This window comes from Pelodiscus sinensis, chromosome 32 (assembly GCF_052426305.1).
Source record: "Pelodiscus sinensis isolate ZL-2025 chromosome 32, ASM5242630v1, whole genome shotgun sequence".
In the NCBI taxonomy this organism is placed as follows: domain Eukaryota; kingdom Metazoa; phylum Chordata; order Testudines; family Trionychidae; genus Pelodiscus; species Pelodiscus sinensis.
The window spans coordinates 1993536-2021321 of record NC_143083.1 but is presented as its reverse complement, the minus strand read 5'-3'; the positions used below and the strand labels follow the sequence as shown (position 1 = coordinate 2021321).

General features: G+C 58.9%; 1 protein-coding gene across 1 annotated transcript; it reads right to left on the bottom strand.

The window, feature by feature from the left end:
• MFSD12 (major facilitator superfamily domain containing 12) lies at positions 1–27638 on the bottom strand. Its single transcript, XM_075903286.2, has 10 exons — positions 27226–27638; positions 10748–10958; positions 8187–8310; positions 7666–7863; positions 6362–6454; positions 6068–6160; positions 2806–2976; positions 2278–2372; positions 1725–1855; positions 1–475 (listed from the first exon to the last, which is right to left on the bottom strand). Exons 1-10 carry the CDS (start codon positions 27488–27490, stop codon positions 387–389), a joined length of 1470 nt encoding a protein of 489 aa, XP_075759401.2. The 5' UTR covers positions 27491–27638; the 3' UTR covers positions 1–386.
• Positions 27639–27786: the final 148 nt, after the last annotated feature.

Genomic DNA, 27786 nt, shown 5'->3' with positions numbered 1-27786 from the left:
TTGTTCCAACACTGTCTCTTTATTCAGACTTGTTCTCGTTAAAAAAGTGTTCTCAGACCCTGATCGCCAACCAAGTGTTAAAACGTATGGGTTTACCTTAGTGCCCCCTTCCCACAGTGCATGGGGTGGATTCAATCTGTGTCACTGCCCATGTGCAGAGACGCAGGGATTCCCCCACTGTCAGCTGGGGGGGATGTTCCACAGTGGTGGGGGAAGGAAAGTCCGTGCAAAGTGGCGGGAAGGAGATGCCACGGAGCAGGCACGACCTGCTGCACAACCTCAGCACAGGCCCTGCCCCGGGGCCTGACGTCGGGTTCCTTCCTTCAGAGCATCCCAGGTGCAAAGTGCAAGCGGTGCAGTCCTGGTTCCAAGCGCCAAGGCCTGGCTTAGTTGACCGTGCTGCTTTGACGCCTTTCCTCTGTGCTCCCAGCCTCGCCCGGCGTGGCCCCCGCCAGCGGTAGCACCGAAACGTCATCTGCAGCAGAGAGGGAGGAGCGGCAGGTTGGCCTCTGGGTTACCCGGTTCCCAGGACTCCCACGTAGGAGACATGGGCCAGAAAAGCACTTAGCAGCCGACTGACGAGACAGTCTGCAGCCTGTCACCCCATGCTTAGACTTGGCCTGCCCCCAACAACGTCCAGCTTAACCCCGGGCCTCCACCACGGCGTTCAAAGCCATTACGGGATTTGTCCCCTCGTTTCCCCTCATCCCAACGGCTGCTGGACACACACATGCCTTGGAAACATCTCAGCCCACATCTGCCAGCCCTGCCAGAGAACAGCCAGGCAAGGCCAGCTACACGTGAGCCAAACCGACCAGCACTGACCCCAGCCATCCAATGCCCAGCCCCATGTTCTGGCCACTAGGCCGCACTGCCTCCATCAGGTCTAGGCCAAGAGGCACCAGCTTCACATAAGCCAGGGCAAGGACGTGTCTTTGCTTAAAAGCCTGCACTGCTGTAGAACTGACACTAAACTGCCGGGGGACGAGCTCTCCCACTCCCCCATCCCCCACAGGCAGTACCAGCTGTGCCACCAATTGTGCCATCTAAATGGGTCAGTCAGGATAAGTGCCCCTCTTGGGGGTGGATTTTTCACCCCTGATCCAGGTCTGCAGCAGAGACCAGATCTTAGAGGCAGCAGCAGCAGCAGGGGTCGTGCAGCACCCCAGTGTTCAGTTAAGGAGCCCCCCAACTCACATTAGAGCCCCCAGGCCAACTCCCTTGAGCGCTGCAGGTGCGTTTGCTTCCGCAGCGTTGGTGGGGTGGGGCATCTGCTAATAGGCCTGGCCCCCCGCCCAGCAGTGGCTCAGCTTCATTTCACTTTACCCCCAGTGGTTCCGTGTAAGTAGCCAGCTGGGTCTCCGGGGGGTGTTCCAGGCCTGTTGGAGAAGAGCTATGCTACAGCAGGACACCTGCGAGGGACAAGCCCAGGGAGAGCGCAGGTGCAGACTAGCGACGAGGGAAGGGTTCTAGCTCATTTAAATGTCTCTCGGCTGCTCGCTAGTTCCCCAACAGCGCCTCCTGGTGGAAGTGGCTGGAACTAGAGTAGCTGCCCCACTGGCAGCCTTGCTACACTGCCACCCACAGGGACGGGGTAGCAGGGAACGCCCCCACAGCCGCATGTGTAGACGGACACCCTCCTTCAGAAACCAGCCCCTCCCGTGCAGGGATCTCCCCGCAGCCCCCGCTCTGCCAACAGCCCTCTCCCAGGCCACGGCACTCACGGAATCGGACCCGGACTGGCCAGATCATAATGCAGCACAGGCAGATGGTGGCGCCCACAGCGACGCCCCCGGTGACGACCACCATCACCCAGTGGTAGAACTCAACGCAGCCGGCGCAGCAGAGCTGGGTCCTGCAACAAGGGGAGAAGTGAGGAGCTGGCAGGGCCCCGGCTCCCTCAGCCCCACGCACGCACCCCAGAGGGGTCAGAGCCCGGCACAGCATGGGGAGTCACTGCAGGTAGGAGGCCAGGGGATACCCCCGGAGCAGGAAGGGGCAGTGCTGGCTCCGGCCATGGTGCAGTGCAGCGGTAAGCGACTGCCAGAGCGTACCGCCCCCCCATTGGTTGGCAGAGGGGGGATAATGGCCTACTACAGCTGGCAGCAGGGACAGTGACTCTGGCTCAAGCAGCAGGGGCCAGCACTGTGCACTGGAAGGTCTCGGGCTCTGAGGGGAAGGGCTGCCAGCAGCTCCAGGCCTTGCTGCCCAGAGGGGGACGGAGATGCCTGCCGCAGGGGTCTCCGGAAGCAGCCCCCGCCCAGCCCCGACACTTACGGGCAGGGGTGCAGGTTCTGGATGGCCATCACCGCCAGCCCGTTGGCCACTTTGTCCGTGAAGCTCATGGCTCCGTAGACGAAGGCTCCGCTGTGCTGCCAGGGAAACCAACAGCATCAGCCTCGTTTGACACCCCTGGGCTCGGGCCACCTTCCCCCAGCCCCGGCTCTGCCTCTGCGGCGTCTCCCGCAGCCGCCCCGCTGGAGGCCCTGCACACGCACGCCGGGAGCCCCCAGGCCTCTCAGCCAGCTCAGGGCCAGCGGCTCGGCTCCGCGCCTGCAGAACCAGGGAGCCCCCTGCACAGACCCACCAGCTCTCCGAAGCCTCTTCAGAAACCCAGGCAGGGCGATGCCCCACGGAGCACTCTGGGCTGAAGGACGCCAGCCCCCTGGGGACGCTGCTCAGACGTCCCAACAGCTGGGACTGGCCTTTCCCAGCAGGCCACAGCAAAGGGGAGGTGGCACCCTCGGCTCCGCTCCAGGGGCGCTAACTGGGGCCAGCCCTCTGCTCGCCTCCGCACGAACGTACCGTGTTGGTCCCAATGAGGTCGGCCGTCATGGAGAGAGATGTGACCAAGATGGTGGCCGAGCCAGCCCCGAGCAGCACGGCAGCTCCGTAAACCTCGGCTCCGATCTGGCTGTCCAGGGCCACCCAGCCGGCGAAGACCAGGACAATGACTAACCCCACGAAGTAAGTCAGCTGCTCCGGACACGGCAGGGACAGAGGGGAGGAAAACACTGCTGAGCAAGGGACTCTACAGCTGCAGGCCACAGGGCTGCGTAGAGGGCGGGTGGGCAGACGCAGGGAAGGGCCAGAGGGGAACGAGGGCACGCAGCAAGGCGGATGGAACCGGTACGTAATCAGGAAGAGGAAAGCGAGGGGCAAGCAGCCTTCAGATGCTGGAAAGGCTGCCAGAGGAAAGGTGGAGGAAAGTGTCTCTCTTGCCCCGGAGGCAGGACGAGGGACAAGGGGCTCGCACCTCCACAGAGCCGATCCAGAGTAAGTCTCGGGGAAGCCTTGCTAGCTGGCAGAGCGGAGGGATAGAATCACAGAATCATAGACTAATAGGACTGGAAGGGACCTCGAGAGGTCATCGAGTCCAGCCCCCCCGCCCTCAAGGCAGGACCAAGCTCCGTCTACACCATCCCTGACAGATGTCTATCTAACCTGTTCTTAAATATCTCCAGAGAGGGAGATTCCACCACCTCCCTTGGCAATTTATTCCAATATTTGACCACCCTGACAGTTAGGAATTTTTTCCTAATGTCCAATCTAAACCTCCCCTGCTGCACTTTAAGCCCATTACTCCTTGTCCTGTCCTCAAACCAAGAGGAACAAATTTTCTCCTTCCTCCTTGTGTCAGACACCCTTTTAGATATTTGAAAACCGCTATCATGTCCCCCCTTAATCTTCTTTTTTCCAAACTAAACAAGCCCAGTTCATGAAGCCTGGCTTCATAGGTCTTCCTTTACCCTCAGGATGACACAGCGTCTGCCTCGGGAGGGCTGGCAGCTCCGGCCCCGGCGGCTAGCCAAAGGAGGCTGGGCAGCCATCTGTCTGGGATCGCTCAGACGCAACCAACCCCGCTGCTTGGAGGGGCCGGACTAGCCCTGCGGCTCTCCGCCTTCCCCCCGTGCAGGCGTCGGGCCCCCACGCGTCACCCCTCACAGCGACCTGCTCACAAGGGCCAGCCACCGTTACCGACCATCTGCCGACTTCCGCTTTTTGTCTGTGCGAAATCCTGGTTGGTGCGGACTTCACGGGTGCGTTTCCTGGCCGGTTGTACCCCGGAAGGGCTGTGTGCCCCCAGGGATGCACCGACCCCTGGTAAGAGCTACTGGACTAGCCAGCTTGGGCAGTCCCTTGGATCCCTCTGCACCCCCAGCACAGGGCCGGAGTCACCCTGTTGTCAGCAGCTCTGTGGGGAGGGCGATGGAGGCAGGAGTGGAGGAGCAGGGGTGTGGACAAGACAAAGGGTTTGGCAGAGCTGCGTGGCCGGTTCAGAGGCCGTTTGGGTGCCTGGCTAAGGGGATCGTATTTTCAAGGCAAAAGCCAGCATGGCTCTGACGTAACCAGTGCTACTGCCAGGAGATTCCTGCGCGCGGCACCATTCGTCTTTGAATGCCCCTTGGAGGCAGCCCCGCCCGTCGGGCGCTCCCTGGGGGTGGGTGGGGTTACCAGCCACATGGCGTCTCGCTTCCTTTACCCTCAGGCAATCGCCCTGTGCAGCCAGCACCAGCCTAGAGTGCCCGGGAGGGTACCGGGTTGGGACAGGACCTTACAGATCACTGGCCGATTCACCCTATGGTGCTCGAGTCCTTCTCTCAATTAACATTTGGTTTTTGGACAATAAAATGCAAGTGCCCAGGCTTCATTTGAATCCTTGCTCCGGGGCTGGGAAGGAGGGGTTCAGTCTGCGGGCTGCCGGGGGGCGAGGGGAGGAGGACAAACCCAGCCCCCCCTCACCACAGCAGCTGGGGGCCAGGTGAGAAGCGCCTCTCCATGGCCGCCACAGCTCCAGCAGGCACAGCCGGGGGAGAGGTGCATATTCCCTGGCTGGGGCAGGTCCAGGTTTGTCTGCCCCCTGTGCTCCCCAGCCAGAGTGAGGGATGCAGCAAACTGGGCACTTTCCCCTTGCTCCCTGATGAAGGGGAACAGCTGATACAGAGCACAGCCAGGGCACGTTGTACTCAGCAGGGCTAACATCAAATTAAACTACCCAACTTCAGCGACGTCAATTAGAAAGCTCAAGCAAAACAGCTGAAGTCGGCTGTTGGCGCCGTCTCAACACTCTTCCTCCCACTTCCCTTGCTCCTCGGGAAAGGAGTTACAGGCATCGGAGTCAAAAGTCCTCCAGCTCGCCACTTGGTCATTCTAGAATAACGCAGCTGTGCAGACATAGCCCTGGGAGGAGTTAAATTCAAACTCCCTCTCTTACTAGCGGGTTAATTCCTTGCTGGTGCGCGGTCGTAGCAGGCCTGGACCTGGGCTGGGATCCTACAAGCCAGCTCTGGGAGGGCATCCCTTGTGCACAGAGCTGCTTGGGGAGCAGGCGAGGTGGCCAGACAAGAAGGGGAGGGCCAAGCAGCTTGCCTGGGATGCTGGAGAGGGCGGGGGACTTGCACGATGGGGTCTGGTTTTCTGCAGTGCCGAGCATTCAACTTAGTCTGGGGGGGGCCGCAGGGTCAGGCCTGAGGGATCTGGCCTGCACAGCTCTTGAGGGCACGTGCGGAGATGACTCTGCTTGGGGATTAAGCTGGTTTGGGAAGCGAGGCCCTCGCGATGGTTTTGCTGTTTTCCTTGGAACCATTTCGGCCTCTTCTGCCTCCTGGCTCACGTGCTGGGTGTCGCGCTGCAGTTACTCCGCGGGGCCCCTCGATCTATCTAATTGAGGGTGTTTGCGCTGACGCATCGCGGTCACGCTATGGGATCTCGTTACTGCTAGGAGGACGGGCTTCCCCTGGCTGCATCAGCCCGGTGGGGCTGGGCCGCCCAGGACTGCGTTGCTGGAGGCAGAGCTAAAAGTGGGCGCGTGCCACAGACCCCAGCCCGGGCATGGCTGGCTGCAGACCACCACACAGCAGGGAGCGACGCGCATGCTGGAGGCTACGGCAGCCAGGCAGGGGGAAGCGCCAGGCGGGGGCTGCAGCTGCTCCGCCTGGATTGGACATGGGCACGTCACGCCCTCCCCACAGGGTCACTGTTCATTCAGGGCACCTCGGGCCACTGCTGCCAACGGGGCTCTCCCCGCGAGCCCGGACACCCGTGGCTACAGCCCCAGGCTACTCACATTTCGGCCGATCCACTTGTTGACGGGCTTCATGAGGAAGGAGGAGAGGAAGCCGCTGATGTACATCACCAGGGGGATGGTGGCGATGAATTTCTGGGGGGCAGTGAGGCAGAGCGGAGAGTGAGGCTCACAGGCCACCCAAGAGCCCCCGCCCCATACACAGGGGATCCCCACTCGTAGCCCCCGCCTACTCCCCAGCTGTGCAGGGACCGCCTCCCTGGGCTTCACAGGTCACCCTGGTGGAGGCAGGGCCCAGTGCGGGGTGGCCCCGGCAGCTCTGGGCGGGACCCTCACCTTGGGCAGCAGCAGCGAGTTGGTGAGGTACATGGCGATGTAGGTCTGCGACAGGTTGACAATCAGCCGCGTGGCCATGTACAGCATCGCCACCTGGGGGAGACGCGACCCGGTTACGCCTGCCACGCCCTGCCCTGCCCAGCTCGCAGGGAGCGACGGGGACCCCGGCCCTGCTCTCTGCCCACCTGGGGCACCCAGCCCATGGCAGTGGCAGGGCACAGAGCGGCCAGCGCAGGCTGGCACTGCACAAAGCTGCAGGGGTGGGCTCTCTACTCCGCCCCTCCCTGTACAATGAGCCCTTTGAACCCAGAGCCATTAGCTGCCTTGCTGGGGTGCCCCGAGGCCTAGCCAGCTGGGTGCAGCGATGCGTAGCCAGGTCTGCACCGCCTGCATGGGGTGTCTCCCTCCTCCTGGGTCACCCGTGCTGCTGTCCCCCCCACCCCCGGGCCCCACTAGTCAGTGCACTCCGGCCTTGATCTGAGGGGCGCTGCCAAGCCCCCCAAAGCTCCGCCCCCAGCAACATGCCCAGTGAGCCACACGGCTGTGCCAAGCCCAGAGCACACTCCCTGGCAGGCCCCGGGGCAGCACATGGCTCCCCCACGGGACACTCAGCCAGCACCAGGGGCGGAGCCGCAGGGACAAGGCAGAGCCTGGTGCTCAGAAGCCATTCGGGGGCTCCAGTGCCCGGGGGCAGCAGCCAGGAGCAGCCAAGCACTGACCGAAGGGCATGGAGACTGGCCTCCCCTTCTGGCCCAAGGGGCACTGCCAAGGCTGGGGGCATCGGGCACCTGCCCTCAGGGCCGGATCAAGGCACGGGCGAGCCGGGCAGCTGCCTGGGGCGCCAACCTATGGGGGGCGCCTGATGGCAGCTGTAAGGGGTGCACGGCAGTGCGGCTCATGGGGCGGGGACCACGTTAACCCCCGCAGCGCCGGCCAGCAGCGCCCTTCCCCCCGCGGCCGCAGGGCCCTGCACGGCCTGGCTCGGCCCACCCCGGGTGACCTCGGCTTGCGCGCCAGAGGCAGTAGCTGGGCTGGACTGGGCCAGGCACGCGCGTCCTGTTGCCGCCAGCTCCGTGCGCCCTCCCCCACATGCCGGGCAGGGGCGGGGCCACGCATGCACCCTCCCCCAACCCAGGGTGCATTTAAACTGTCTGCCCGGGATGCCGGATTGCTTGGTCCAGCCCTGCCCGCCCTGGGCTGTACCCGTCCTGTAGCAAGAGAGCTCCAGTCGCCAACCAGCAATGCCCATCTCTTGCCCCTGCTCCCTGCCCCCTCATGGGACTCCCGGCCCGTGGCCCCCGCACCTGGTAGAAGGCAGGCTCCTGCAACCAGTCTTTCCACAGCAGCAGTGGGCGCGGGGGGCTCTTCTGCGCCCCCGGCAGCAGCGGCGTGTGCTCCTCGGGCTCGGGCAGCCTGGCCAGGGGGTGGCGCCGCTCCTTGGTGCCCAGGTGGAAGAGGAGCGAGAACACGGCGCCCACCCCCACCACGATCAGGGACAGGTTCTGACAGGACAGGAAGGCGACTCAATGGCAGCCAGCCAGGCAGGGGTTAACCCTCTCCAGCCCCTCCTGAGGAGTTCGGGGCAGCCGGTTCGACCCCAGGTGCTGCTGAGGGACCTGCAACCGCCCCGGAGCCCAGCGCCACCTCCCAGCCTCCCCACCATTTGCGCCCCTCCCCCCCGTGCAGGACGGCCAGGCCAGGCGGGCAATGCACAGGGTGGGTCCCCCACCGCTCCCCGGCCGTGCAGCAGAGAAGCAGGACCCCTGGCTCTCCACCCCAGCCCCCATCCCAGCTGTGCTGCCCGGCCTGGCCCCGCTGTGCTCACCCGGAAGACGGGGATGTCGTGCTTGCCCAGGTGGTCGGTGGGCTCCGAGTGCCGGACCTGGAAGTGCAGGAGCAGCCAGGCCACGCCGTACACGGTGATGTTGGCCGCCACGGTGAAGGCGTACCTGGGGGGCGGGACGAGCGAGTCACGGGGCGCTCCCAGCCCGGGTGCCCACACGTGCGAGGGAGGGAGGGGAAAACACTGTAGGCTGGTGCGGGGAGATCTGGCTCCTGATCCCCCTCACTGCACAGCCAGCACCAGGCACGTCCGCAGTGCAGAGCAGGTGAGCGTGAACGCCCCCGTGGGGTGAATTTGCACGGACGTGCAATACTGCCCCCTGCTGGAGGGAGCCAGACTGACCCTGCAGCTGGGATTACGCTACAGGGAGAGCCGGAGACTCTTTTTTAGCCCAGGGGGGGGCGCTCCCGTGCTCCTGGGGTGCAGGAAGCCCAGCGTGACAGTGGACAGCACGTGCTGGGAGCTAGCTCCCCCCCCCTGACCTGGGGTCCGTGGCCTCAGCCCCCTTTAGATCAATGACGGTTCAGCCCCATCTCTCCTGGCCCCGGGATCCCCAGCCCCTGCCCTGGTGCCTGGGGTTTAACAGGGGACTCCGGGGTCTGTCCTGCAGCAGGGAGCCGTGTCACTGGGTAGGCACAGACTGTCTCAGATGCAGCGAGGCCTCCCACAACACCGGTGCGGGCTCCACATCCTTCCTCCGGCGAGTTATCAGCTAGGCACAGACCCAATGCGGACGGGGCTTCCGCCCACCGCTGGCAGATAACAGGGCGCTGGCAGATAACAGGGCTCCGTTTGCCTCTGGCCTGCTGATAAGAGACGCTCCCGCCCCTGAGCGAGCACGGGCTGCAGGGACCCCTAATGCTGCTCCTGCAAAGCCTGAGGCTGTTCCCCTCCCCACCTCCCAGGTTCTCCTGGGCAGCCCCCGGCCTGTTCCCCTGAGAGCCGTTGCCAGTGTAACTGTCTGACTTCTCGTCGAGTACAGCCCAGGGCTCCCCCATAGCTCTGAAGCTGGAATCAGAACCAGGACCCCAGGCTCCTGGGCAGCTCCAGTCCTCCGCCCGGCCCTCTAGCCAGGACGGGGGGCAGGGGGCTTTGCAACGGAGCCACCCGGCCTGTTGTGCACTCCCCTGGGCTGTGCGGCGGCCCCTCGCCTGGCGCGCTGTGGGGAGGCAGGAGTGCACCTTGAGAAAAGGCTCCACTGTCTGGCCACCGACCCAGGAGCGGGGGGGGGGGTCTCCCGTCTGCAGCCCCCCAGTCGCTGGCTGCCTGTGGCTGGCCTGCCCGTCACACCCCTGCCCAGGTGCTGCTGTGAGGAGGCCGGGAGGGGCAGAGCCCGAGTGTTCCCGTGCACGCGAGGCCTGGCAGAGCCCAGTGCACCCCTGCTCAGAGCCAGGCAGCTTGCAGGGGGCAGAGCTCGGGCAGCCCGGCCCAGGCTGGACCCAGAGGGGGAGGCCAAGGAGAAGAGCCACAGCAAGGCTGGGGCCAGACCCACCGCTGCCCGGGGAGGGGAGGCAGGCAGGACGCTGCAAGGGGGGAGCGATTCAGAGAATGATTGACAGGCCTGAGCCCGGGGCCAGCCCATGCCAGAGAACCCGGGCCCAGTGGGAGAAATGGGCTGGCTCGGCGCAGCCGGGGCGGGGCAGGAGCAGCAGCCGGGGGACCGGGAGGAAGCCGGGCCACTCGGCAGGGGAGCCCCAAGGGGCAGGGAGCAGCCTTCAGCCAATGGGGTCCATCCCCGTGCGCTGCCCTGGGACTGGGAGCTGGGCCAGGTGCAGAGCTCGGCCCCGCACCAGGCTGCTGAGCGGCTCGCATGGCCCCTTGGCCCAGTGCCCATCACGGGGGCAGGATTAGCCTGCGCTCCTCAGTCCCGGCTGCACGCCCCTCCCACCGCTTGGGGGGCAGGGCTCAGCACCCGCCCGGAGCGAGCACGTGGGGGCCTCGCGGTGCCAGTGAGCAGCAGGATCTGGCCAGAGGAGGGGTGCAGGTGTTGGGGGGTGTTGGGGGAGGGGCGCAGGTGTTGGAGGGTGTTGGGGGAGGGGTGCAGGTGTTGGAGGGTGTTGGGGGAGGGGCGCAGGTGTTGGAGGGTGTTGGGGGAGGGGTGCAGGTGTTGGGGGGAGGGGTGCAGGTGTTGGGGGGTGTTGGGGGAGGGGTGCAGGTGTTGGAGGGTGTTGGGGGAGGGGTGCAGGTGTTGGAGGGTGTTGGGGGAGGGGTGCAGGTGTTGGGGCCCCTCCGCCAGTCTCATGGCACAGCTGCCCACGGCGATCTCGGGTCCAGCAGGCAGCTCTCCCAGGGAGGCTCCGGGACCCCCCCACCCCCTGCCTTGGACGCATCAGGCCCCACTTCACTGCATCTGCTTGGCCTGCGGCGGCACAGGGCCGGCGCTCCGCCTCAGAGTCACCGCCCCCGACACCCCGACGAAGGGGCCACCCCAAAGCGACACGCTCGGGGGGGGGGGGGCAGCTGCTGGCACTGCTCCTTGGCTGCAGGCACCAAGCCCCAGGCTGGAGGCCCGTGGCCGGCTGCAGGGCGTGCCGCCCCCTCACCTGAACGCTGTGAGCTCCACTTTCTCATGGTCGCTGGTCACCAGCTCGGGGATGAGCGACAGGTGGGAGATCTGGGTGGCCGCCCAGCCGAACTGGAAGATGACTATGAAGGGGATGAAGTAGACGAGGGCGGCCCACTGGGGCGTGGCCTCTGTGCAGCCCAGGCAGGGGTTGAAGATGAAGGGAAAGGAGAGCAGGACGCAGACAGTCCCTGGGGAGGCAAGAGAGAGGAGTCAGGGCTGGCCGGGAGGTTTCCTGGGTACCACACGTCAGCAGAGCCAGCAGGGCCCATGGCGTTCCAGGACGCACAGCTGGCACGGCAGCCTCTGGAAACCAGATCGACACTGCGGGAAGCACCTCTGTGCAACTCGGCCTCACGCTGCGAGGGCATCCGATCGGCAGCCCTCTGCCAGGGCACCTTCTCAAGTGGCACCCGCAGCCCCGGCGTGGATGAGCTGAGCTCTGCCTGTTGACAGGTTCTCCTACCCGTACAGCTCGCACATGAGCAAGCCCTAGTACATGGGTCACACTAGGGGCTGGACCTGGTTAGGAACAGACTCGGTTCTAGGGAGGCGAGAACCAACGTTCCCTCCAATTTTCCCATCCACGTGTGGAATCATTTTTGCTATATGCACCGAGGAATGAGCAAATGTGCACCACCAGGATAAACACGTGCTGCTGGCTGTGGGCACTTTGCTCATCAGCAGGGCAACATTGGACTCTCTCCTGGGCAACGGCCCAAGCACTCGGCTTCCTGGGCACGCTGGTGAGAGCAGCACTTAGCCCCCGGCGTTGCTTTAAGACGTGCTTATTCTCGGTTATTCTAAGGCAGCTTCGACAGCTGCTGCCTGCACCCCCGACAGCAGGGCTCTGCCACTGCCAGCAAGACGCAACGGCTGAGCGTTCCGCCAGCGAGGGCAGAGATCTCGGCCCCAGAACTCTCCTGAGACGGACGGACGGCGGGACAGACGGAGCCCAGCTGGCTCCCCGCCCCCTTGAGCACTTCCCAGGGAGGGGCTCAGCCTGGCTCACCCCGCATCACAGAGAAGGAGCCAGGCAGCGGGTGGGTGTCGGAGCCAGGATGAGAACCCCTGACCTCCCCTCTGCCCAGCCTGGGCCTCGCCCCCCCCGGCCAAGGGCAGCGCAGACAGACAGACGTCTCCTGTGAATGGACCCACGGGCTGATTATTCCCCCTGCCCTGCAGGGCGCTGGCTCCAGCCCATCCATGGAGCGGTCGCAGGAACTGCTCAGGAGGGGAGCATGGAGAGCGCCCCCCCGTGGATCCGACCCCTCAGCACTGGCTGGTAGCGGAGGGCTGGTCCCCCCACCCAGCCCCCTTCTGGCCCATTTCCCAGGGCGTGCTCACGCCCCGCCCCGCCGCGAGCCCCCAGAGCAGGCCTTGCTGCGGGCAAGGACACGTCACCATCCCTGTGGGCAAGGAGGGTGGCGCATGGGCCATTTCCTGCAGCTGCTGGAGCAGGCCGGAAGGGCTGGGAACCACGGCAGCCGAAGGCCGCACAGGCCAGCCCAGTGCATTCGCCGGGGCCCATGCTCAGCATGTCGGAGGCCCCGCTGGCTTGGCAGGCCTAGGCGCTCCTCCCCAGAGGCACCGTCTGCCGAGCTGCTTCCTCCACGTGTCCAAGGCAGGCGGTGGTTTCCGTTTCCTAAAAGCCCAGTGGGGCCAGACACCGATCCCAGGCAGAGTCAGCGAAACCAGAGACGCTCCCTGCAGCTCCGGTTCCCCACAGCCCCAGCCAGCGTAAGCGTCCTGCTTTGTGGGCTCGCATCACGCGCCGCAGCCCTTCACGCGTCGCCTGCCGGCTCACGCGCCTCCGCCCTGCGATGGACACCAGCCCAGTTCTCCCAGCCAGCGCAGCGCGTAGCCAAAGGGCCCCCGGCTGCCCGGTCAGCTCCCAAACACGCGTGGGCAGCGCGGCTCAGTCTCTTCCGCCCTCCGCAAGGGCTTGGCCTGGCGAGAGCATCCCTGCCACTGCCACTGGCTTGGAAGAGCCGGGCAGGCTGGTCCTTACCCGTCAGCCCGGAGGAAATCCCAGCTCCCTCCCGCCCCGTTGGCTTTCATGCTGTCCTAACACAACAGCGCTTTCTAACCCGCCTCCCGACAGATGCCAGAGACTTTCCCCTGCAGGGGGCTGCCCGCACCGGAAACGTGGCAGCTGCAACGCAGCACAAGCCGCTGAGCAGAGCTAGAAATCTTCCAGCCACCTGGCACTGCCTGCGTGGGGCCGGAGCAGGAAACGTTTCTCACCCCGAGCGCAGTGGGTAAGATGACCCAGCCCCGAGTGCAGGCCGGCCGCTCCCCTCCCGCAGCCCGGCATGCCGCCTCGAGGGCTCACCCAGAGACGTGCCCGGGAGCACCAGGCACTTGGCGCGAGTCCCCATTTAGGCTACCAGCAGGGGCGGCAGGTTTGTGTAATTTTTAGTGGTGCCCAGAATGGGTCTAGTCCCCCCCCCGTAAGCCGATATATATCTGATTAAATAATGTAAAAATGGACTGGAAACCGTAAGCGTTTAACAGTTTCCCTTTGCTGCACAATATCACTATCAGAAAAAAAATTAACTGAGCATATCAACGTTATTAATACTCGTTTGAATATGGAACGAACCCATTGTGGATTCCATTGTGCGTCAAATATATTATATCGTATTTTGTTGTACCTGTTGTGACGAAGTGGGAATGTTCTTCATGTTTTCTCTGATGGACACATGGCCAGAAGCAAAGTCCCCTCTCCAAGGACTTTTCCCACCATCCTCCTACCAATAGGGATTAGTTTGGCCCCCACCAAACCCCCCTCATGCAACTATCCTGCAATTGCATTAACCCACTGCGTGTGACATTAGCTCAGGGGCGGGGAGGCAGAGAGGCTGGGGGAAGTGTTCTCTCTAAGAGTTTCCTCCCATGAGCAGAATGAATTTTGTGTTGTGCACCAGTACTGAGTTCATGCTTGTTTGGATGTGCCACTGTGGCACCCAAGTTATTAAATAAATATCTTAGGGTATGTCTACACTACCCTCCTAGTTCGAACTAGCGGGGTAATGTAGGCATACCGCACTTGCAAATGAAGCCCGGGAGTTGAATTTCCCGGGCTTCATTTGCATAAAGCCGGCCGGCGCCATTTTTAAATGCCAGCAGTTTGAACCCCGTGCCGCGCGGCTACACGCGGCACGGAGTAGCTAGTTCGGATTAGGCTTCCTCATTCCACGAGGAGTACAGCTAGTTCGGATTAGGAAGCCTAGTCCGAACTAGCTACTCCGTGCCGCGTGTAGCCGCGCGGCACGGGGTTCGAACTGCTGGCATTTAAAAATGGCGCCGGCCGGCTTTATGCAAATGAAACCCGGGAAATTCAACTCCCGGGCTTCATTTGCAAGTGCGGTATGCCTACATTACCCTCCTAGTTCGAACTAGCGGGGTAGTGTAGACATACCTTTATAAACCTTTTCCCTCTGCTGCCATGTCTCCTTCCCTTGTTCCATCAGCTCCCCTGGTGCCTGCTGCCCCCAACCCCTCACCCTCCTCTGCTGTCCTGACTTGGACTCCTGCCCTTCTCACTGCCCTCAGCCTTCCTGAGACCTGCCCCCCTCCACCAGCCCTTCTCTCCCCGCTGTGCCCACTTCTCCAGTAGCCCCAGTCTGATCGTGTGAGCTACCCCTCCTCATCCCCTCTCCTAACACCTCCCTCTACACACCTGCCCTGCCTCTCTCCTCTGGTGCTGGTCCCTCCCCTGCAGGTGTCTGCCCTTCTGCTTCACCCCAAAATCCCCTGGCACCTGAACCTTCCCTTACCCCTGCACCCTCCTGGTGCCTCTCCCTTCCCTCACTGCCCCTGCCCCCTTTTTCCCTGATGCCCACCCCCTTACTACCCTCCGCCCCCGTTCTCCTCATGCCTCTGTGCCCTCACACGTGCCTTGCTCCATCCCCACCTTCCTCATGCCCACCCTTTCTTTCAAGTCTTCTCCCAGCACCTCCCCCTCCAGCCCCCAATGCCCTTCCCCTCCCCTCCCCTCCCCTCTCCCAGCATCACCCTGTCCCCACTCCCACTGACACCTCCCCTCCTGCCCTTTTCCTCATTGTCTGCACTTGGCCCCCTGGCATTTGTCTCTCCTCCACCCTACCCCTTGGTGTCTTCCCCTTTCTTCTCCTGACCTGCCCCCTCCCCTCAGCACAAGCCCCTTCCTCTTCCCCCTCCCCTCCCCACCTCACCTTCTTCCTTCCAGTTTGCAGTGCTGGAGGCTGTGACCGGGCTCCAGATCACTTGCCGGGCCTGGAGCTGGGTTGTGCGGTGCAACTCTAAAACCACACGGCCCAAAGTCCCGGGCCAGGACGTCACCCCACGCCTGGGCATCTCCCCCCTCAGCTGTTGTGCGGCATTTCAGCACCTGCGCATGTGCAGCTTTCATTCCGGCAGGCACACGCCGGGGCTGGGAGGCACGCTCTGGGGCCAGGGGGTAGGACGCGCGGGGGGAAGAGGGGGCGGCAGGTGGGGGCCGGGGCCCACTCCAGGCAGGGTTGAGGGAGAGACCCAGCTCCAAATATTGGTGGAGCAGGACCCCCGGCTATGAATATTCCTGGAGCATGGGCACCACGAGCCCATAGAACTCGCCGCCTACGGCTACCGGTGCCGATCGAACACGAGTCAGGGCTTGTCTACTGATGACACGAGTCCAGGTTACGGCTGGCTAGGAAGGGAAAGCAGATCAGCAATTCCTGACTAATGCCCATGTAGACAACCCTTAGGCCTTGGCTGGGCCTAAAACTTAGGTCGACCTGACAACGATGCTCAGAGGTGTGAAAAATTCCACCCCCAAGATATAGAGAAACCAACCTGGACCCTGGTGCCGGCCTAGCTGCCCCTCACGGGGGTGGAGCAATTACAGAACAAACCCCCTTCTGCCGCGGTCGCACGTGTCCACACTCCAGCGGCTCAGCTGCTGTCCCCGCCCACCTCCCTCCCTCCCTCGCTGCTGTAACACCCACAGCGTTGGCACGTCCTAAGGTAGTGCAGCACCCCCCACCCCACGCCACTGCTCTTCCCCTGAAGGGGAGCGTCCTGTGAACCGGCTCCCAACCGACTCGTGGGGGCTTCCTTCAGTCTCTTACACGGAGGCCGGCACCAGTTTAATCTCCTCTTCAATTAAACCCGCTCAACTCTCATGTACTCAAGCCCCAGGACAGAGGGAACACGTCGCCCCCACCCATCTGCTCTCTGGAAAAGCGGGCGGTGGGAGGAGTAGGGCCAAATCCCTCGAGTTCAACTCTTCGGCCATGCGGTCCTCCCTCCGCCCTGGCATCACCGACGCCCCCGACTGACTCACTCACTGGAACAGGACCCCCCTGGTGTCCAGCAACAAGTGCCATGGGCTCGTACTTAGCGCCAGGCTCGACCTGTTCTTCCGTTAGTCCCTGCACGTCACCGGCAGGTCCGACAGCAGCGCACACAGGTGCAGGCGGGGCTAGCCACAGATGCTAGCGCAGGCCGGACACAATTCTCCCAGCAGTGGCTGTCACCAGTGGGCACATTTCCCAGCCTGCACCGGGGCGGTCTCCCTCGGGCTGATCAGCTCCCTGCGCCGTGCTGCGGCTGTCCATCGTGGTGCACAAAGAGGCGTCTTTGCGGGGTCGGCAGCAAGTTGGCCTCATGACATGGCCCACAAGCTTTGAGGGGACTTTGAGGTGCCTTCCATGACAGCCCAAATCAAACGCACTTATCTTGGGATGCGATCAGGCCTGTGCCAGCTTGAATGCACCCTTCTTCCAGCCTGGGGATCAAAAGGTTGTGAAGGCCCCTGCGGGGCCGTACGCACCCTCAATGGGAGCTGTGTGTCTGAAAGCAGGTCAGGACATGCCCCCAGTGCCGGGACAGAGGCAGGGGCAGGGAAGGAGCCAGACCTGCTGTGCTTTTCATCTGGTTGACTCCTGCTGCTCATGCCAGCGGCCACAGGAAGATCTGTTCCCCGACGTGGCCTCAGGACAGGTTCACACGAGGAACGGCTTTGCACGGGACACCAGATGAAAGAGGTGCCTCATCTGGAGATAAAAGAGCTCAGGAGGTTTCATCAGACACGCTGGGGCTGCGGGTTGTCTGCAATTTGCAAGTGTTTAGTTCGGTGACGGGCCCAACCCTGTCGGGGGCAGCTCAGAGCCAGATGACCAGGTGCAGGCCCCATTTCAGCTCCAGGTCAGCGCCAGATGCTGTGCAAGGAGGGGCCTGCGGAAAGTGGCCAAACTCTCCATTAACAGTTGCCAGGGGTTTGGTTGCAGGAGTCCATGGGAGTCTCCCCCGATGGGCCTTGCTGGGCTTTGGCGTGGGCTGCAGAGCCCCGTGTATTGGGGGATGCCAGTTTTCACATGGCTTGGCTCTGTTACAGAGGCTGGATCGCTGGGTGTGAGACAGCAACACCCGCACACATCACAGCCCCTTGCGCCAGGTACTGCATGGAGGAATTACAGCCCCTGCCCCTAAGAGCTCACACTCTAATGACCAGACCAGACTGACAGTGGGTGGGAGGGGAAATCGAGGCAGTAAGCCAGGAGGGGACTTGCCCAAGGTCACTCAGCTGGTCAGTGGCAGAGGCAGCAGCACAACCAGCAGCTCTCCTGAATCTGTCTGGAACATTAATCACCCACTGGCCCGCGCTGCCTAGAAAGATGGAGTATTAGGATCCTGGCCACAGGGAGGAGGTCCGTGTCTCTGAGTTAGCTGGCAGCAGACACTAGCTCCTTCCAACCGAGTCTGAGTCTGGGGAGGCGAGCCCAACGCAGCTCCCCGAGCGCGGTCGGCAAAGCCAACAGCCCGTCTAGCCCAAAGCAGGTACAGGCTGCCCTGGACAGGAACAATCCCTGCCCCCAAAGTCCTGCACGCGCCCAGCTGCTCCAGCTCGGAGCCACACAGGGAGCACTGCGACCCACCGCCCCCAGACGCTCCCTGAGGGACGTTTCAAGATGCAAATGCTTGGAGTGTGTGGGGGGGAAATCCCCGTCCAGCAGCCTAGGCAACGAAGGGCCCACTCATAGGGACCAGGCCTGGGGACACAGATCAGCGCGAATTGAGGGCAGGACATACCCCAGCAGCCAGCCAGGGACTGGCGTGCAAAGGCCGGTTGGTGCTGGCCAGAGGCAGAGAACGGGCCACAGGCAGGCCCTGGAGAGAATGGAGCCACGGTGGGACTCCTGGGCTCCCTACACACGGCCCTGTTTCCCAGGCTCTCCTGCTCACTGCTGGGCGTGGTGTGTGGGGCAGGGGAGGCTCAGTGGTGAGCGCACTAGCCTGGCACGCAGGCAATTTGGGGTTAATTCCTTTCTCTGAGGGGCCGTGGGCAGGTCACTAGGGATGTGTCTACACGGCACTGTGAACCAGGGCCTGGGGGCCCCAGGTTGTGGACTTGCGGCTTCCAAGCCCGTGTGTCAGCGCCCTCATGGCACTGTCAGCCGGAGTTTACTGTCACCGGACCCAGGTCTCCCAGCCGCGGTACCACACCCATACTGCATTGTAAACCGGCGTTTACTGTCACTGGACCCGGGTCTTACAGCCACAGTAGCACCCACATACAGCATTGTAAGCTGGAGTTTCCCATCGCCAGACCTGGGTCTTACAGCCACAGTAGCACCCACATACAGCATTGTAAGCTGGAGTTTCCCATCACCAGACCTGGGTCTCACAACCACAGTAGCACACACACACGGCATTGTAAGCCAGAGTTTACAGTCACTGGACCCGGGTCTCCCAGCCGCCGTACCACGCCCATACTGCATTGTAAGCTGGTGTTTACAGTCACTGGACCCGGGTCTCAACTGCGGTATCACACACACAAGAACGGCCATACTGGGTCAGACCAAAGGTCCATCTAGCCCAGTATCCAACAGCAGCCAATATCAGATGCCCCAGAGGGAAAGAACACAACAGGTAATCCTCATGTGATCCCTCCCCTGTCTCTCACTTCCAGAGAAACAGAGGCCGGGACACCATTCCAATCCATCCTAACTAATAGCCATTGATGGACCTAACCTCCATGAATCTATCTAGCTCTTTTTTGAGCTCTGTTAAAGTTCTAGCCTTCACTGCATCCTCTGGCAAGGAGTTCCACAGGTTGACTGTGCGCTGAGTGAAGAAAAACGTCCTTTTTTATTTTAAACCTGCTGCCTATTAATTTCATTTGGTGACCCCTAGTTCTTTTTTTATGGGAATAAGTAAAGAACTTTTCCTTATTCATTTTTTCCATATCAGTCATGATTTTATAGACCTCTACCATCCCCCCCCCCCCCACTTAGTCTCCTCTTTTCTAAGCTGAAAACTCCAAGTCTTTTTAATCTTTCTTCATATGGCACCCGTTCCAAACCCCTAATCATTTTTGTTGTCCTTTTCTGAACCTTTTCCAATGCCAATAGATCTTTCTTGAGATGAGGCAACCATATCTGTACGCAGTATTCAAGATGTGGGCATACCATGGTTTTATTTAGTGACAATAAGATATTTTCTGTCTTATTCTCTACCCCTTTTTAATGGCTTCTAACATTCTATTTGCTTTTTTGACTGCCACTGCACACGGAGTAGATGTTTTCAGAGAACTATCCACAATGACTCCAAGATCTCTCTCTTGAGTAGTTGTAGCCAAATTAGTCCCCATCATATTGCATATATAGTTGGGATTATGTTTTTGTAGCCAGACAGACCCCTCCCCCCCCCCCCGGCTCACATCCATCTTATTTGCCTCTCTGAGGTTCCTGAAGCATACAGGACAGAGAAGGAGCAATAAAATCAACATAGTCTATGCTGGCTCATCTGATCCTGAGAAGCTGAAAACATAAATATGAGGAGAGAGCGATTAAGGCAATAAGCTGGCCTTGAGAACTGCCCCGGCTGGCACCCATGTTGATACGATCTCACACAGTCCCTGGGAGAGGAATCTCCCACTGAGAAAAGAATCCCCAGTACTTCCTCTCTCTTACAAGTGTAAATTAAGTTCACAACTCCCTTGTAAGAACTGGTCTCACAAAAGACAGACCAGCACCATTTGGCATCACAGATAAGAAAGAGAAATATGTGACCCCATGGGTATAAAGATGGGTCCAGCAGCACACTCACTTTGAGCGTCAATCTACCCTCTACCTGCTGGTCAGGTTAGGTATTTGACCTCCCGAGGTTCCATGGGGATGCCCACCTTGTATTTTCGTCTTTCCTAGGAATTGAGGGACCGGCCCTGGCCTGACACGCTGGAGTCGAGAGGCACAGAAGGGGGTAAAAATTGTACCTGGATGTGGTCCTCTGTCTTAAGTGTACACATAGACTTAGAGCTCTTTAAAGATTAAGCTGTTACTTGGTACCATTATTTCTATTCTTCTATCTTTATCTTCTTTGTAACCATTTTTAAGATCTATATTTGCTAGCAGATAAGAAATAGAGCAATAGCCATTGTAACTATATGACTTATAAGCTTCCTTAATAAACCTGTAACTGTTTAAGCTGTAACCTGACTCCTTCAGTTGCTGTAACAGAACCAAGCACAATTTAAAAGAACTTCAGCCGGTCATAAGGGACAGGTATAGGAAGAGCTTGGGCATTTGGATTATGTCACTCCCAGATGACAGATCCGTTGGGGCATCTCTCAGTCTTCCCTAGACTGCCCGCTGCGAAGGGATCTTGTATTCTAGCAGCTAAAATCTGAGATGTAATAGGCTCTTCCTATAAACCCAGGGCGTCTGTCAGCCTGTTGACTGCCTTCTGCGACGGGACCCCGGTCCTAGCAGTAAAGTCACAGACGTTAAACCTTTCTCGGTAACACACACACCCTGCCCTGACCGTCGGCTGACAGTTTTCCAAAGTGCATTACTTTACATTTATCAACATTAAATTTCATTTGCCATTTTGTTGCCCAATCACTTAGTTTGGTGAGATCTTTTTAAAGCTCTTCACAGTCTGCTTTGGTCTTAACTCTCTTGAGCAGTTTGGTATCATCTGCAAATTTTGCCACCTCACTGTTTACCTCTTTCTTTAGATCATTTATAAATAAATTGAATAGGATGGGTCCCAGGACAGAGCCTTGGGGGATCCCACTAGTTACCTCTCTCCACTCAGAAAACTTACCGTTTATTCCTACCCTTTGTTTCCTGTCTTAACCAGTTACCAGTCCACAAAAGGACTTTCCCTCTTATCCCATGATAACTTATTTTACTTAAGAGCCTTTGATGAGGGACCTTGCCAAAGGCTTTCTGGAAATCTAAGTATACTGCATTCACTGGATCTCCCTTGTCCACATGTTTGTTGACCACCTCAAAGAACTCTAGCAGATTAGTAAGGCATGATTTCCCTTTATAGAAACCATGTTGACCTTCCCCCAACAAATTATATTAATCCATGTGTCTGACAATTTTATTCTTTACTATAGTTTCAACTAATTTGCCCAGTACTGATGTTAGATTTACCAACCTGTAATTGCCAGGATCGCCTCTAGAGCCCTTTTAAAATATTGGTGTCACATTAGCTACCTTCCAATCATTAGGTACAGAAGCTGATATAAAGGATCGGTTACAAACCACAGTTAATAGTTCTGCAATTTCCCAGTTGAGTTCTCTTGGGTGAATGCCACCCGGTCACAGTGACTTGTTACTGTTAAGTTTATCAATTTGTTCCAAAACCTCCTCTAATGACACCGCAGTCTGGGACAATTCCTCAGATTTGTCACCTAAAAAGAACGGCCCAGGTTTGGGAATCTCCCCAATATCTTCAGCTGTGAAGACCGAAGCAAAGAATTCATTTAGCTTCTCCACTATGACTTTATCCTCTTTGAGGGCTCCCTTAGCATCTCGATCATCCAAGGGCCTCACTGGTTGTTAAGCCGGCTTTCTGCTTCTGATGTACTTACAAACATTTTACTATTACTTTTTGGCTATGTCTACACTGCCGGCTTTTGCCATGAAGCACTCATTAGCAACTTCTTGCGCTTCATTTGCATAATCTTTGCCCGAGGATTTTTGTGCAAGAGGTTTTTGCACAAGAACTAGCAGTGTAGACGGATCCATTGTGCGCAAAAAAACTCTTTTGCGCAAGATCCTTATGCCTCAAAAGAGGAGGTATATAGATCTTGCGCAAAAGGTTTTTTTTTTTCCCCAAAACGGATCCGTCTACACTGCTAGTTTTTGCGCAAAAAGCCTTGGACAGAGATTACGAGAGAAGTTGCTAATGAGCGTTTCATTAGCATACTCCCTGCCGGCAAAAGCCAGCAGTGTAGACATAGTCTGAGTTTTTGGCTAGCTGTTCTTCAAACTCCTTTTTGGCTTTTCTTATTATATTTTTACACTGAATTTGACAAAGTTTATTCTCCTTTCTATTTTCCTCACTAGGATGTGACTTCTACTTTTTAAACGATATATTTTTATCTGTCACTGCTTCTTTTACCTGGTTGTTAAGCCATGGTGGCACTTTTTTGATGCTCTTATTGTGTTTTTTAATTTGGGGTATACATTTAAGCTGGACCTCTATTATGGTGGCTTTGTAAAGTTTCCATGCATCTGACAGAGAGTTTACTTTTGTCACTGGACCTTTTCATTTCTATTCAACTAACTTCCTTATTTTTGTGTAGTTCCCCTTTCTGAAATTAAATGCCACAGTGTTGGGCTGCTGAGGCATTTTTCCCACCACAGGGAGGTTACATTTCATTACATTATGGTCACTATTTCCAAGCGATCCAGTTATAATTACCTCTTGAACCAGATCCTGTGCCCCATTTAGGACTAAATCAAGAATAGCCTCTCCCCTTATGGGTTCCAAAACCAGCTGCTCCAAGAAGCAGTCATTTAACGTGTCAAGAAATTTCATCTCTGCAACCCATCCTGAGGTGACATGTACCCAGTTGTGACATAGTGGGGGTAACTTGCTAGGGCTGTGGGCGACCTCTGCTGTCTGTAGCATGACCCAGAAGGACAGGGGATGAGTCATTATGCAAAGGGGGCTCCAAACCTGTCTGACCAGCTACCCCTCAAGGAGAGGATCAAAGGAAGGTGGAATGCCACCCCTGGCTGGGGGGCAGGGCTGGAAGAGAGTTAGTTAGTCTGTCTGGGATCATGGAGGAAGCAGCCTAAGCAACAGGCTGGGGGGTTTAGAAGCCCAGACCCCCCCATATCAAGGGGGGCTGAGGCATCCTAGGCCTGCCCTGGAACCAGATTACATCTGTGCTGTGCTGTATCCTGGAGAAGCAATAAACTCCCTCTGTTCTACTGGCTGGTGGAGTCTGTTCGTGCCACTTCGGGGGTGCAGGAGACAGGGGAACCCCAACACACCGTCACACCCAGTCAATATGGGGATAGTTGAAACTCCCCTCTATTACTGAGTTTTTTAATTTGATAGCCTCTCTAATCTCCCTTAGCATTTCATAGTCACTATCACTGTCCTGATCAGATGGTTGATAATATATCCCTACAGCTATACTCTTATTATTGGAGCATGGAATTACTATCTATAGAGATTCTATGGAATATTTTGGCTCATTTAAGATTTTTACTTCATTTGATTCTACATTTTCTTTCACGTATAGTGTCACTCCCCCTCCAGCACAATCTGCTCTGTCCTTCCGATATATTTTGCACCTTGGTATGACTGTGCATTGTAAACCAGCATTTACTGTCATCGGACCCGGGTCTCACAGCCGCGGTACCATGCCCACACTGCTTAGCACGAGCTGCATCCACACTGCAGAATGACAGGGCTTGGACCTGAAACTCTGCAGAACTGGGGCTTTGACCTCCCACAACCACCTCCCCCTGTCAACAGGTCCTAGAACCCAGGTCGTGTGTGCTTGCTAACCTGAGTCAGAGCGATCTGTGTGGATGGAAATGGAGACTTTGATTCAAACCTGAGTCAGAGCCCAGCCTTAGCATGCAGTGTGGACACACTCGCTGCCCTCTCTATACCCTGGAATAGCGGTGTCCGGCTTCACAGAGGTGCTATGGGTGTGAGCAGCTCACATACCGCAGGGATGAAAGTACAATAGATGAGGCAAGGAGAGAACAGTTTCCACCTGATGCTCCACTTCGGCAAGGGGCCATGTGTCTGCTACCCCACTGAGCCACCCCGGCCTGCCAGTAGCTGAGCCCAGCCCACAGAACAAAGCATGGGACCACGTACAAAGTAGGAAGTGCAACCACAGCCTCTTAATTCCTCCACATGACACTGCTCCTTGAGGCCTTCTCCTCATCACAGAGCACAAGGAGCCTGGCCCCGGGGACCCATTTCTGGATCCCCCACGGACTCTGGAGCCCTTCACTGAATCTCTGCCTCCTGCCCCCTTTTGCATCAGATCATCGCCGTCTGCAAGATGGGGACAGACCTTTGCTTTGCTGGGGAGGCCTTGAGACACTCAGGTTTGACAAGCATCTCGAGAGGAATTTCAAGGGACATTCCTTTCCAGGCCAGGTCTCCGGGGCTTGGCCGTCTTTCTGCTCATAAGCATCTACTCGTCTGTATCACACCGCCCTGCACACACAAAACTAAACCGAGAAGACGCAGCCAGGAGCTATTTCAGCGCTTCTCCCCAGCAGCTCTGGGGTGCTGCATTCTGCCTGAGCTAGGGATGTTAAATTTAGATTAATTAACTAATCAAATAGTCAGTGGGATTTCAATTGACTATTTGATGCATCTATAAGGGTACCTGCACCTTTGAACTGTAGCAAGGCCCCTCAAAAGGAAGCTCTGCAGGGAGTGCGGAGGGCCAGAGTCCCCTGCTGAGGCTCTTGTACATTTCAAAAGCAAAATAGCAGAAGTGGCACAAGCAGAGGCTGCTTCAGTGCCTGCCTGCACTGTTTCCGCTGTGCCTCTACTTCCCAACTCCTTGTGGAGACAGTGCTGGGGGGAACCGGCTTTTAAGCTGGCCCCCCCAGCACCAGCTCCTGCTCTCCCCCTTCCTTGCTGCCTGTCTCCCTAACAAGCGGGGGGGGGGGGGTGACTAGTTGCATCACTAGTTGGCTAGCCGATAAGCTTCTGCTTATTGGCTAGTCAACTAGTCTCTTACATCCCTAGCCTGAGCCCCAGGAGAAGGGGTGGCTTGTAACCATTACTCCACTGTTATCAGTCGGAAGCGCCTGAGGTGTTTTATCTCAAAAGTACCGGCTGTGAATTGCTTCACATTAACTGAAGCCTAAATGGCCGGATCTGGCCTATACCAACATGAGAAATCTCTACAGCAACTCCTCCAGGGGTAGCAACAGCAGGGCTCACTGGCAGACTATGCAATGGCTGCTCTATACCAGGAGCTGGCCTGGGTATAGCCAGGGTGCTCCGGGTGCGAAAAGTTCCACCAGACACGCAGCTTTGACCCCTGGTGCAGATAGCGCTGAGCTGCCGGAAGAATTCTTCCATCAACCTCACTACTCCGGGCCACCTGCCACGCAGCTGAAAGAAACGCTCCCACTCGCGCAGGCCGGGTTTGTGCTGCCGAGCGTTTGACATAACCTCAAGTAGAGAAAGCGCCTGCGTCCCATACAGCGGAAGGTTCAACCTTGTCTGAACCCCATAGTTTTGTCAACAAGCGGAAGCACACACATTGTCACTCTCCCAGGCCTATCACAGCTCCCCTGCTATGCCAACATTATAAAGCCACCTCAATGAGAGGCATGGGGCTGATGCAAGTGTAGGCAGAGTGATGCGTGTGGACACTGTGTTCCTTACATAGGCTGCTGGCTGTCAGTATGGTCAATTTCACGGTTCTACCAGAGCCGTGAAATTGACAAGAAAGCTGGCTCTCAGCTCTTCAGCCTTGCTGCTGCCAGCCTCCTCCCATCCACGCTCTCAGCTTGGGCTGCTGCCTGACCCCCCCACTGCAAACCCTGCTGCCCCCTAAGGTCCCAGCTTCCCATGGGAACACAGCAGCACGCTGGTTTCTGGGTGTGGATCTCCCTAACGCCAGCAAGAAACCCTGGGCAGCAGCTGGGCTAACATTGGCGGATTTAACTCTGTAGCGCAACTGTAGCCTCTGACAAGAGCGGACTGTCATCTGGTCATCACAGGGATCGAACCCACACCCTAAGAGACAACCATGCATCTGAGGACTCAGTGCCCCAGCCAGGAGCTATGGCAGACTCATGGCCAGGTTCCCAGGCAGGATCTGTTTGCATTGGGCCAGGCAAACCTTGGGCCAGGCAAACCTTGGGCTTGCCTGATGTTGCTCACAGTGGTAATTTCCCAGCCAGGCTCACCTATGCATGGCCTAGTGATTGTGCCAGCCCCCGGACACAGAGTCAGTTACAATTCAAACCAAGCTCCTATTGTTAATTATTCATGCACACGCTGGAGCAGCTGTCATTAGCCCAGGCACCTTTAACCCAGGCACCCCGACTACCTCCCAGCAGGGGTTATTGCCTCTCAACCCCTCACTCAGCAACCCCCCCCCGCTTTATGTCAATGAGCGCTACTCCCAGGAGCAAAAGGCTGCAGGATCAGGCCCTACATTGCCCCATGACCCCCCAAGCTAGCAGATAACTTTCTCTGCAGCTCTGCTTAACAGCTGAAAGGTTCCACCCCAGAAGTGGCTGCGTTTCCCTGGAAAGTGAGCCCAGCTGGTAGGTTGTACCTGTCCATTCCCAGGGTGCTTGGGAATCCTAGTGCCATGATTTGGGGGCAGTCGCCCCCTTGGTCGATACAGGTCAGAGAACCCCTTTCGGCTTATTCAACACTCTCCGCAGGGGAATTAACAAAGACTCCAACTATCTTGCCCATTACAAAGATAGCTTCCCCAATTATCACCTCTAATACTATTAACTCACAGACATTTCCCCTTCCCCACCTCTAATATCATTAACTCACTGGCATTCACCTTCCTTCCCCCCCCCCATCCCCCTTCTGTTCTGAAATGTGATTTGTCCTTTTCATGTGTGTTCATTTTTTTTTAAATTGTATCCTTTGGTATATATGGTTGTGACTATTTTCTTCCACTATTTGATCTGAGGAAGTGGGTCTGGCCCACGAAAGCTCATCATCTAATAAACCATCTTGTTAGTCTTTAAAGTGCCACATAGTCCTGTTTTTTGTTTCAGCTACCCCAGACTAACACGGCTGCATCTCTATCACCTTTCGGCTTCGGCATCCTGCACCACCACACGGTGGGCTGGTCTCTCGGGTCAGTCCGCGCCTGGGGCCCTGGAAGGCTTCACTCGCGCTTTCTCTAGAGAGGAGAGGCCCGGCAGGCAGGCAGGCCGGCCCCTAAGGGGTTTTCCTGTCACCAAAGCCCTGTCGGGGCTGCAGTGAAGCTCCCAGGGGCGCTGGCTGCGCCGGGCGCCGCACGGCCGGGAGCGGGTGTAGTACTGGGGCCGGCCAGACGGAGCCGTGCGGGGACACTGGCGTGCAAACGCCTCGCCGGCTTCTCCTTCCTTGACTCGCCTGGGCTCAGCCGCCGGCCCCCCGCCAACCCGTCCCCCGCGGCGCGGAGCTCTGGGGCGCGCACGGCCCGGCCCCGGGCCCCCCACGGGCGCGCCTTACCCACGAGGTGCCAGGACTTGCGCCGGCCGTAGCGGCCGCAGCCGGCCGAGCGGTCGGACTCGTAGCCCACGAGCGGCGTGCAGACGCCATCGGCCACCTGGCCCACGAGCAGCAGCGTCCCCGCGTGGGTGGTGCTGAAGCCCAGCCCGGCGTGCAGGTAGACCAGCAGGTAGGTGAACCACATGGAGGCGCACAGGTCGTTCAGGAAGTGGCCGAGCGCGTAGCTGAGCCGGGCCGGGCCGGAGAGCGGCGGCGTCTCCGCCATGGCGGGGCTGGGCGCGCAGCGACTCCCCGCAGCGGCATCCAGCGGCGCGGCCGGGGCCGGGGCCAGCGCCCGGCGCGGGGTTTTACGGCCGAGCCCCCCGCCCCGCCGCAGCCAGTGGGAACCGCGGCCACTCGCCCGGGGCAGGGCTGCGCGCGGGGCGGGGCGGGGGCGGGGGCTGGCGGCGAGGGGCCGGGCTGGGGACGAGCGGGGTGGCTGTGATTGCAGCCGCGAGCAGGGCGAGCTCTGCCTGGGCTCTCGGCCGGCTCCGGGCCTCAGTTTCCCAGCTCGGGGCGTGG

Bases quoted from the DNA above. Each gene is read 5' to 3' on its own strand.
- MFSD12 (XM_075903286.2), bottom strand. From the start codon at position 27,490: ATGGCGGAGACGCCGCCGCTCTCCGGCCCGGCCCGGCTCAGCTACGCG. The intron at 7,864-8,186 runs GTGAGCACAGCG...CTGTCCTGTCAG, and splicing joins ACGACATCCCCGTCTTCCGG to AACCTGTCCCTGATCGTGGT. The intron at 476-1,724 runs GTGAGTGCCGTG...TCTCTGCTGCAG, and splicing joins GCCAGTCCGGGTCCGATTCC to ATGACGTTTCGGTGCTACCG.